The 12,502-nt window shown below is 36.3% G+C and overlaps 1 protein-coding gene across 15 annotated transcripts in view; it reads left to right on the top strand.

The window, feature by feature from the left end:
- DGKB (diacylglycerol kinase beta) overlaps positions 1 to 9,094 on the top strand; it is a 694,527-nt gene extending 685,433 nt beyond the window's left edge. For all 15 annotated transcript variants that reach the window (XM_072764436.1, XM_072764448.1, XM_072764442.1 and 12 more), the window contains one exon: positions 5,525 to 9,094. In XM_072764436.1, the coding sequence (XP_072620537.1) occupies positions 5,525 to 5,632 (108 nt within the window). In that variant the 3' untranslated portion in view covers positions 5,633 to 9,094. The remainder of the gene's footprint in view (positions 1 to 5,524) is intronic.
- Positions 9,095 to 12,502: the final 3,408 nt, after the last annotated feature.

Here is a 12,502-nt window from a genome sequence, read left to right as displayed (position 1 = left end):
TCTTTCCGGTTGTTACAGTCCTGTGGAGCTCTGGAACACCAGGCCTCTTGGCCTTCAGGGCCAGCCAATCACAGGGTGGTCCCAAATCTGTGCATTGCATGTGCCCACTGGTTTTAACAAGGCAGCTGGAGAGTGTGTTGTCTGTGCATGGACATCAGCTTTAGGCTGGAAATGAGAGAATTCTGAGGTCACTCATACTCACCAATCCCAGCCAAAGGGCAGAGGAATATTGCATACTTTAGCTAGTGAGCAGGAGAATTTTGTAGCCATTCATGTTTGCCTCTCTCAGGGAGACAGGGAGCACTGAAACCACCCATGCCCTTCTGCCTCAGCAATTACCTCAACCACCTGCCCCTATCCTCCCAACAAGCCAAATCCAGCCTCATCCACCCAGGCTGGTAGGCAATGTGGAGAGTGCAACAATGTCATTCTCCAGTGCCTCTGTCTCCAGAGAGCACCTTAAATGTCCCGTGCCCTTCCAGCCAATGTCCCCAGATCAACAAATGAATCTCCTTACATATAGTCTAGCTGCTTTCCAAATAGCTGGGGTTTTTGCTGGGTCTCAGGGCAAGCAAGATAGCATGTAAGCATTCCAAGAGGGAAATCTCAATTTCCTGTACCACTTTGGGAACCCAAAATGTCAGCCCCACTGGTTTTCCAAGCCAGACTTTCTGGGGGTCATCTCTCCAGTGCATATCCCAGGAGCTGGGTAGCCAATATGGGGAACCAATCCCTGCCACCTGCTTTTCTGGGAGAAGTATTTGTCTGGTGATATCCCTTCTGACTGTGTTGCTGTGCCAGGGTGGGGCTTTTACTACCTATCCCAATATAGTTCTTTTATCCTTTGTTGTGGAGAGCAGTTCATCTATTTTTCAAATGTTTTTCAGAGGGAAATGATCCATATGTAGTGGCAAATTTGGTATGTCCATCAGAGAAGGTGAGTTCAGAATCTTCCTACACTGCCATCCTGGATACTTCTCTTATCAGAAAGTCTGGTAAGCCTTTAGATGGGTAGCCAAAGCCCCTAGAAACTCGATATTGAACAAGATGTTCAGATGACCTGAGGAAAAGAAACATTGCCCGTTATAATAAAGGGTAGTGAGAATATTCGATACTAGGGAATGGGGACCTAGGAAGGAAAATACCAATGAGTCGCATGAAACTTGCCTGGGGAATGAGTCATCTCTTACCTCAGTTTTAATTGGGCTAAAGGAAGTGCTTTATAGAGAACATAAATATCTAATGGGAGTAAACACTGTTTACTTCTATGAGATATTAACCTCCTATTTATCACTTATGAAATTATACTTCAATTCTACACATCTAAATAATAATACTTTTATGGGAATAGACTTTTGGTGAGGGAAAGTAAAAAATACGAAACAGCATCTGAATTACTTATGTAAAACACTTAGCATAATGTTCAGCACATAAAGTCAAATCTTATTTTTTTATCTTGTTATTACTCTCAATATTATAATTATGAAGTGAAGCTATCACATGATGTAATACTGATAATACACTAGAAACAAGAAAACTGTGTCTTGTAATCCTTGATTTGGTATCCATGTGTGCATCTTTATTTTGTATTGAATCCTTATAAAACAGAAACTGCAATCAATTTTTTTTCATTTTTAGAGATAGCCAATCTTAATATGTAATAGGATGATAGAAGTAGAAAAAGTCATGCTACAGAAGTGCTTCTCTTTTGCCACTATTGCTTTGCAAAGGAATAAATAATATGTATAAATGAAAAGTTTTTATAGGAGGACACTATTGTATCACCAACAATATTTATCTTGCATTTTTAAAGCAATGTTCTGCTTTCATGCAGCCATCCCAGCTTGTGGAAGCCCCATCACCATTGCTTATGAGTGCCTACAATTCTCTCTCAATTATAAATTATCTTCCAAACCAATCAAAATCAAGTTGCAAATTCTTTATAGCCAGTGCTCAATAAATATTTGATGTATTAAGGAACAGCTAAGAAGCAACCGCCTGATTGCTGAAAGATGGAAGCAAAGATTGCTGAATATTTGGCTATGTCTTCAGATTGCTGAAATTTAGTATATTTTAAAGTTTTTAGGGATGAAATCTGCTCCTTACTCATTGTTTTTCTGGTAGCTATCAGGTTCTCAAAAATAAAGAAGTAAAAATAATAATACCAGAGTATGGAATGTAGGGGCACTTGGATGGCTCAGTCATTTGAGCATCTGACTCTTGATTTTGGCTCGGGTCCTGATAACGGGATCGTGGGATTAAGGCCCAGGTTGGGCATCACACTTAGCATGGAATCTACTTGAGATTCTCTCTCTGCCTCTGCTCACCGCCACTCCCCCCACTCATGTGCACAAATGCTCTCTCAAATAAATAAACAAACAAACATACAAATAAATAAATAAAATCTTTAAAACAAAAAGTATGGAATATATACAAAACAGGCATCTGAATCATTATTCCATTCCTGGGGAGGATCTTTTAACCAGGTTACCCTACTGGGCAATCTGAACCTAAACATACTCATGTCTCTACAGCTTTCTGGAGCCTCCATTGACTTTCTGTGACCACACCATCATCTCACCTGAACTGGAATTATTCTTCATAGAGTACTTTTTGCTTCTGCTCAAATATACAAGGACATTTAATTATCCAATAAGATTACCTATGCCAAGTGTCCAGATACACAATAGGCATTTCATGAATGCTAGTTTACTTCATGTTATCTCTCCTAAGAGGAAAACAGAACCAGTCTTTTCATTTCCATAAACAATCGACAATGAATATATAGATTGAATTTTTGTGGAAATAATGTTAGGTTAAAGAAAGAGTTGTATACTTAGATCACAGGAATGATCAAACAACCTAAAGGACAGGTTTTAGATCGTTTTAAAAATAGGAGTGGCCATCATCTGTCTTAGAAACTGAAAACTAGAACATGGATTAAGGATCCCATTGTATCAAAAGCACTGAACAAAGGAATAACAACAAGTTATTTCTTTCAAAAAAGAATTGCCAGTAGAAAGATAGCCATGATTAAAAAAATTTCAAATGCCAAGGTAACATGGAGAATGAACAAAATTTCATACCCAATAATTTATGGTACTATGGTTACACTTCATCATAAATTGGTACTAAGCTGATATAAATAACTAGATGAAATATTTCTCCCAAAGTCTTAACAATAATTAACTTATTTTCCAAAATGTCTTAATATTACCTTACCCTCCAAAGAATTTAGTTCAGCAACTGTAAGTCAGAAATACGTATCTTCTTACTTTAGCCTATTAATGTTCTTTTTGATTCTAAGGTGATCATATAAGTGCTTCCCCAGGAATTCATTTAAACTTAGTGTTTTTGTGTAAAAAAAAAAATCACTTTTATTTTCAGCATTAAAAAAAACAGAGCCTTTCTGCTTAACCTCTTATTTCAGTTTCTACGATATGTTGAACTTTCCTGTTAAATTACTTTTTCCTACTTGACTAGAATTTCTTGGGAACACAGATTGTGCATTATTCATTAAAAGTTCTTATACAGTGTCTGAAGCATTGTAGAGGCGCCATAAATTTTGTGAAATTAATAAATGAATGAATGATACTGTGTTAGATACTGTACAAATTGGGATTCAGGGGGATTTAAAAATCAATGGCATAGGGCAGCCTGGGTGGTGCAGCAGTTTAGCACTGCCTGCAGCCCAGGGCATGATCCTGGAGTCCCACGTCGGGCTCCCTGCATGGAGCCTGCTTCTCCCTCTGCCTGTGTCTCTGCCTCTCTCTCTCCTGCTCTGTATCTCTCATGAGTAAATAAAAAATAAAATCTTTAAAAAAAATCAATGGCATAATCTAAAGCTGAATTATTAAGAGAGAAAATCTGGCAGAGATCTTTTTTAATCTACATAGATGCTTACATTCTGGGATCTTATCTGGCTAACAAATCCACAGTTCATAAGATAACAAAAATAAAATAAAACCATACATCCAGAGCATTTGGGGCTAGCTTAGCCTACTGGCCTTTTACAGGTGCAATTTCTTTTTACAGTAAAAAGAACATTGCATCTTCCCAGAATAACCTGATTCCAACAGACTTAAATAAAGTTGTTCATTTTTCCAGGTTTTTGACATACTTCTGTCTTTCTAGACTGTGAAGTGAATCTCCATTTCCCAAAAGCCCCAGTGCCGATTTTTATGATCCAGTCCACGTGACATACATTTTTTTGCATGTGTTTTATTGCTATTAGTGAATGACAAGTGAAGGATATTCATTTTAACTTGAAAATGTCAGGGATGCACTTTAAGAGATATATTTTTGCAGCTTTTAATGAGGTGGTGTTTCTTTTTGAAAGAAATACTCATCTCTGATGCGGGTGCTGTGCAGGTGACAACTGATATTTAATAAGTGATGGTTCTTGTATTAGTCGCAGTTCTCTAAAGAAAATGTCTCAGATTGCTTTTGAAAAACTCTTAGCGTCACTAGCCCAAAGGCAAGATGTGACCTTTTTATTACATAATGAGAATCATTTATTATCTTACAATGTATCTTAAAGTCACAGACAAAATGCCACTTTGATAATTGCTTTCAATTAGCTTTGAGCATAGCATATATTCATAAAATGTCTTCTCTAATTTAGACTTGAATTAGAGAAAATTGCAGACATAATCTACTTTAAGGTTGTCTCATTTAAGGTGATTCGTAGTTTTATATCAAAGAAATCAAAACGAGTAGCTTCAGAACAGTTTCCCAAAGTGTTTTAAGCAGGCTTTTCAATATTTGATTCTATTCTATTACCAATTAATTAACAAATTAGAAAGCTAGTTCATCATTTCTGACCTTTTATGCACGTTAACTTTTGACTTTTATTCCTAATGATTGTTTTGAAATTGAACCTTGCAGTTCATGTTGAAAGAGAGAAACAATCTGATTAGCAAGATAAATAAGGCTTGCCTTGATCCCCAGTACATCTTGATGTCGGACTGTAACTGGGATTCTGAGTACTGTAATGGTGGGTCCTTTCCTGCTTAAATGGTCAGTGAATTATCCTAGATAACATGTGGCTGAAAGAGAGTTTGGGCTGTTACAAATGAGGTTAGAGATAACATGATATTTAAAATGTGATTTCAGTTAATTTTTATTTTTCTTAATACCCTGAGCATCAGAATATGGTTTAAATGCAAATTCTTGTCTCCCTTAAAAATACTTTTTGAAGTGGGGCATCTGGGTGGCTCTGTGGTTGAGCATCTGCTTTTGTCTCAGGTCATGATCCCAGGGTCCTGGGATAGAGAACCACATCAGCTTCCCCTTAGGGAGCCTGCTTCTCACTCTGCCTATCTCTCTGCCTCTCTCCCTGTGTCTCTCATGAATAAATGAATAAAATCTTTAAAAATTATATTTTTGAAGTAAAAAAAGCTCTGAAACTGCATTTTATATTTGTGATGTTCCAGTAGTTCATGGAATATTATTAGCCTTAACAGAGATTCTCTGAAATTGGTGTTATATTTGGAGATTACTCTCTTTCTCTTTCTTTCCCTAGATAAAAATTACACACAAGAACCAAGCCCCAATGCTGATGGGTCCTCCTCCAAAAACCGGGTTGTTCTGCTCCCTCGTCAAAAGGACAAGAAACCGAAGCAAGGAATAAACCTGTCTCATTTTATTCTTAGAGATCTAATTAGCATAATTGGGCCATGGAAACTTATGCTGGAAATCTTTGAACCATTTCAATTCTCTTGCTCACGCAAAATCATAAAATTGGTTTAACAGTTTTTGTTACTGAGCTAATGTACAATTCAGCTATTAGAAAATTTGTCTCAGTTTTTATAGGCATCTTTGCATGAAGAAGGCAGAAGTTTACATGAAGTGGTACTGCATATTTTTGTTGCATGCATTCCCATAGATTTTTATGTCTCCCACTCATTCCTCCCTCAGTTTCCATTTGCTACCCTATGAGAGAAATCTGTGAAACATAAAGGAAATACCATGGGAAATCTAATTCTCTGTGTGATTCCAATTATTGATAAGCACTAATCAGTATTGCTACAATGATCATAACCACAGATTGTGATACTTCTCCCTTTTAGATTCAGTGTATCAGTGATCTTTGAACTATGACTTGAAGAGAAACTTTTAATTGGAAGGTTTTATTAAATAGTTGTCTACAACACCATGCTGTATCTAAATAGTTTTTCTTCAACATCTTAATCCTTCTGAGTGGAATTGAAAATATCAGGTATAAAGTTTTCTTGTGCTAAAAAAAATAGAAAGTGATTTTTATTTTGTTTCATTTTGTTTCTCATTCCTGAAATAAGTGAAAACAGAAACAAGTTACTTGGCAGCAAAGTGTGGTAATATGACAAGCCTTATTCCTTTCTGCATGTAGATCTAGAAGAAAATTCATAACCACACCAGTAACCAAATATATATTTTGAAACTATGTGCCTAATATACTATTTCCCACCAAAGATTCAGAAAAAGATGTTTGAGAGAAATGGGTTAATGTATAATTAATTAGCATTGTGGAGAAAATGTATTGTTCTCATGATTAATTTTTTAATGACTTAAACTCTGGAAGAGAGTGAATTACCCATTATAACTAAAATTGTCACCTTATGCAGACAATAGGCCATACAACACAATCAAAGCTCAATCGCTGATTTCTTGCTTTTTTGGGTCTTTTATAAATATAGGTATCTGTAATTTTTAATGGATCAGTTAAGTGCACTTGAGAAAGTAAATGATTGTATCAGTTTTGTTCTAGTATAAATTGATACCTCTAAGGACTATTAAGCTCACTGAAGCCAATCATGCATGCATTTAGTCCTCTCCCATGTCTATACCACTCCCATCTCTACGACATTTCGAATGTTTATTTGGAAATGTTGGTCCAGATCATTGTTTACAGTATTCATGGTATGGTTGGAGTCTCTGTTGAAAGAAATCATGGAATATGTACTTTTCTTAGTGTTTCATTAAATTTATGTGATAAGATGAAATGCTATTCTTGGCAGTTTGAGTATTGTTCACTCACATTGACCTGCATCTCATCATTGCATGTTTTATGTTTTTAAACATGCCATAAGGAAAACAAGTGCTTGAAATGCATGATTTATTAGTTTTTCCCTCCACTCTGCATTAAAGTACTAATGATTTATCAGTTCTGTTTTTCTATTGATTCATTCATCTTTGAATAACAAATAGCATTTAGTGATTCTGTTGAACACAGTCCTGTGCATGGATTTATGGATTTCAAGTGAAATTGCTATAATTTTTGTTCTTTGGTTTGAAAACTCAACTGAATGCTGTTATATCAAATAGCTACTCTCAAGCAATGTACTATAATGGAAGATTATGTATAAAGCGTATTATTTTAGTGTTCCAGGAACATTAGATGGTAAATATCAATCAACAATAAGTTTAATTGCTTTGAAAATAAAAGCTTTTGAATAAAATTAAGACATAATTTAGCATTCCCAGGAAAATTATCATTACAATTGCAAATGTAGCACAGCAATCACTTGCCCTAGTATCAAAAAAAAAAAAAAAAAAGTTATTTGGCAGCACAGTAATCTGGAGCAAAAGAAATCTCTAAACAGTAACAAATGCATTACTGACATAATGTTACATAACACACACATTGATTTTGTGTATCTATGGTTACAGGTAATAAATATTTTTACATAAATTGACAAAATTTTCTACAATGGGCCGGCAGGCTTTGTATCAAAACATATTCTGAAGCCACAAATTATTTTATGTTCAGTACACATACAATTATGTCTTGGCTACCTTTTATAGTATGTAGTGTGAAGGCAGCAACAGTTTGTGAATCATTCTTAACAATCTGTGCAGTAGAAAGCTGTTGAAGAGACAGTGGGATGGGACAAATCAAACACCCTGCCTATCAGATTTCCATAGTTGAAATAAAGGGATGCAGCTTTACTTCAGTGTAGCTACGTAACTATAATTAGTGATAATAGTAGTTACATTTTTCAGTCAGAATTCATTGGTACAAATAATAAATGTTCAAATAGGAATCAAATGTTACTGTCTTCAACTCATTTTCTAAAGATACTGATGTGCTTGCCCTCCAAATACACTACTCCTGGGGTTTGGAAAGTAGCTTTTAAAAACCTGACTTTGATGGTTTTAAAAATCAGAGAAGATATTCTTTCCATTTTTATGACAGCTTCAAGTGAAGAATATATATTTTAAGGAAAATTCTCAAAGGAAAGTTCTATGGTATATTAAAATATTGAATAATGAATGTTAGCTTTTCAAGATGGAATTTTTTCTTCTCTGTGTGTGGGTGCGTTGTTGAGTCAACCTCTTTTAAATATAAGAGAAATTGTAGTATAAAGTTTTAAGTAGATGAAACTCTAAAGTAAAAAATTAACACTGGACTTACAGGGGACAGAGGAACAGGGGAAAAGAGATAGGCATTTTGCTAAACAGTGCAATACACCAAGTTGATACACACTCCAGAAGAATCTTGGATGGATCATCCATGCTTCCAATAGGAATGGACATGTCTTATATGGACCCAGAAATTTTAAAGGACATAAATGTATTTTTCCACATACATATGTATACCATGTGTATTTGAAGCAAAAAGTGCTGGTCAGATTATTTGTGGAGAAAGGAGGCATCTTGTAGAAGGTGAATAAAAGCAAACTTTTAAAACAGTTTTCATGTTTAAACTATCTATGTGATTATAGCCATAACAAAGCAGAAGGCTCAGATGTTTAGTGTAGTCTACTGCAGGTAGAAATTTAAATCCGATGAATTGTGTATATGTTTCTGCATTTTGTTCTTTTTTTTCTTTTTTAGGGGGATGGGAAATAATTGCAGCTTTCAAGGAAGAATCTGTGTTGAATCTCAGACTGTATTCTATTTTGAATGAGACAAAACTTTTAAATGGTTCCATTCCTTTTTGTGTCAGTTTGTTGTTTATTGATTATAAAAAGGAAAATGTACCTTTCATGGCACATATAACCCCAAACAATTATTCAAATACAGTATGTATATTCTAAACAATGAAGCCCTTGTAATATATGTTAAGGATGTAAAATTTAAATAAATAAATAAACAAATAAAACCCGCAAAAGAGCTTTTATTTTGTGACAGGCAGAAATCACCCCTTTTGTCTCCCAACTATATTACATTCTATTTAGGTAAAATTTGAACAAACTCATGTTGAAGGATTCTATACATCCTTATTGTGGTTTCAAAAAAAGGAATTCACTTCATTACAGTACCTTATTATTTTTTAGAAGGTGTTATATACAGTATCGTGCTTTTTGAAATAAAAATGTTAACCTCTCAGTTAAGTGTCATTCCTTCCTGCCATTTTGGGCAGATTTTGTCTGTACTTGAACTTTTTGAAGCAGTTGCCATCAGTCTACCCCACCAAATCTCTGGCGAATATCAAGCCAGCCATTCGGTCTCCTGTCAGAGAGGAAGGAGTCTGGGCTTTGAGGAACTGAATTCTATCAGTAAGAGCTGAACCATTCTATTTTGTGCTGCTTTGGCCCTGACTTGCTGCTGTGAACATTATTCCAACAGTTTCAGAGATCCCAGGAACACCAACAGACTGGATGATAGACCCGTGGAGCCTGAAAGAGTAGGTCAGGGGTTCTGTGAGGACTTACACTGAATTCTCTGGATGAAACCCATTTGTAATTTCATTTTATGTAACAGACTTCAGTACATCTTTCATGGGCACTAACTTGTACAAGATATCTTACAAAGGAGTTTCAGCAGTTAAAGGGCAGCAGTTCTCTGGGTTCCTTCTACTTGAGGTTGGCGACCTTGGGTGTTCTGCAGTGTCCCCATGGATGTGGTGGCCCCCAGAGCTGGGACAGCACTCTATAACTGTGTCATGTCCTTGACCAGGCTTCTGCTTCCTCCTTGCATCTGTCAAGTTTTACAATGGGCCCATGCCAGTAAGATAACTAGAAGATTCAGCTTGAGAACCTCAAGGTAAATCCGCCTCTGGGAGCTCTAAGAAGCTTCTGAGAGCAGAGGTGTCAACTTTAATCCCAGATGCACATTTGACAGAATAGAGTTCAGAGGAAAGTTACTTAATCTCTCTAAACCTCAGTCTTCTTGTCTGTACAATGGACAGAGACATGGGATCTGTGTCTGGGATGTTGTGAGTGAGGAGTAAGTAGAGATGATTTTCTAACTAATTTTCTATCAGCAAACATTCAGAACATTTTTTCTGGCTACAATTTTAACGTAGTAGCCATAGTAGCAAAGGAAGAAGCAGGAGAATTCTTTTCGTCCCCATTTTGGTCCTTCCTTTATAATACCATCTGCAGTTTTCTAGAAATGGATGATATTCCTCATCACATCACCCAGTTTTACATGATAATAGTCCAAAATCCTCAGGCAAACAAGGGCTTTCATGAGCTGGATCTTCTTAACCTTTCCTCTACCCACGTTCCTCCTAATCCCCTGTGCAAACTGACTTTTAGCCACATTGTTCTACTTGGATTCCACCGCATATGCCATGTTTATTGATTTTTTTTTTTTTTCTGGTGATGTACTTGGGCAAATTTTATACTCAGTGGCACATTCCCTTTCTCAAAGGCTGGTTCACTTCTGTTTTGGAGAATTTCTGCATTAGAGTGGTTCCAGTGAGTCTCTGCTGTGCCCCTTTAACGCTCTAAGACCTATGCTAAAGTTTTTCACTCTCTTTCTAAATAGTTCCTTGTCTGATTGTCTTACAAATTGGTGAGTTATTTGAAAGCCAACCCTGGATTCTAGTCCCTGATGTTCCCCTGGGGCCATCCCTATAAGATATCCAATAATCTTTGAATAGATAAATCACAGCTACCAAAACTCCCAAGTTTCCATAACAGGTATTAATTTCTTTTAGAAGATATTATATAAAAAATAGTCTGTATTCAATAAATCATAAAAATATGACCTTTTTTTTTTTTTTTACGATTTTATTATCCCTTATAAACTTTGGCTGAATAAACACATTTCATTCTTATGTCCTTCTCTTGTCATTTTCCCATATCCAGTAGTACAGCATCTCCAACTTTTCGGTTAATTCATAGCCAACATGGCACACACTTGAACAATATGATACACAATTTAACTGACAAGTGGTTATCATTGGGCCAGTGCAGGGTCCGCATGCCTGGTGGGGCTGGGAATGTGGATAGCTGTCTTCGCCAAGGAATGCTGGAGAGGTAGTATGTAGGTTAATGGCCCCCAAAAGATGTCTGCACCCTGATATTTGGAACCTTTGAATATGTTATGTTACATAACCACAGGGAATTAAGGTTACAGATAGAATTAAGGATGCTAATCACCTGCCTTTAAGATAAAAGGTAGCCTGGATTGTCCAGGTGTGCTCAATGTAATCTCAAGGATCCCTTAAAGTGGAAGAGGGATGTGGAAGAGATCAGAGCCAGAGATTGGAGGGTGTTAACACCATTTTGTTTGGAGATGGAGAAGGGGCGACCACAAGCCACAGAATGTGAGGGGCCTCTGCAGAAGGTAAGGAAAAGGATTTTAGTTCAGGGCTTCCAGAAGGAGCAAAAAGCTTTCATTTTGACCTAGTGGACCCATTTTGTACTTCTGAGCTAGGGTACTGAGATAATAAATTCGCGTTTTTTCAAACTGCTGAATTGGTGGTAATTTGTGTTACAGCAGCAGTAGGAAACTAATATAGAGAGGAAGATGGGTACAATACCATGTTCAGGGCTGTTGCTAAAATACTGATGCCTTTTAAAATAGAATAAAAGTGCTGTTGCTTAATCTTTAATGCATTTGAATTGTTTAATCCTTCCTTAAATGCATTTGAATTGTGAGAATCCAGTACACATACCTCACCTTTGGCTCTGTATAGATAAACTGATGGGGGGGTGGGGAAAGGGAGAGAAATCTTATTTCCTAGTTCATTAGTTTTTGATTAGTAGCACTCTAATAAGGGAAAAGAGAAAACCAAAAGCGTCTGACGTATGAGATGTATGCCACTGAAGACAACAATCTCAATAATTTATTTTTTTCAGATTATATGCTTAATCCTGGTTTTAGTTATTTGGACATTTGCTTGTATTAATGCTTTTTACCCTTCTTGGGACTCTTAAGACACTTTCTACTCTGGTCTGTAGGAATAAGAAAATAATAAAAGGTGACTATAAATGAGAGGTTTAGAGTACTCTTCTCAAGTTAAATTATTTATATATGTCTGCCCCACATTTTCCTGCACATTTATTTCACAAGTTGAGCTTCAGCTGGAACAACAGCCGAACAGTCAGCTAATGAAGCCACCCCTACCTGCTGGGTCAAAGCCCTACTTTGCTATTTGGATTGCCATCCCCGTTTGAAGCTTTTGAAGAGGAGTGTGCTTGGCAAATGCTAATGAGTTTAAACTGGCTTATGTGTAAATTACTAGGTGTTAGGAGGGGAAAATTAAAGTACTTTGCAAATATTTTACAGTGTAAACAATTTTCTCGGTCTTTTATTTTATTTGTAGGATAGAATTTTCTGTCAT

This window comes from Vulpes vulpes, chromosome 7, assembly GCF_048418805.1.
Source record: "Vulpes vulpes isolate BD-2025 chromosome 7, VulVul3, whole genome shotgun sequence".
Lineage (NCBI taxonomy): Eukaryota > Metazoa > Chordata > Mammalia > Carnivora > Canidae > Vulpes > Vulpes vulpes.
This window is presented reverse-complemented; position numbering and strand designations above follow the sequence as displayed.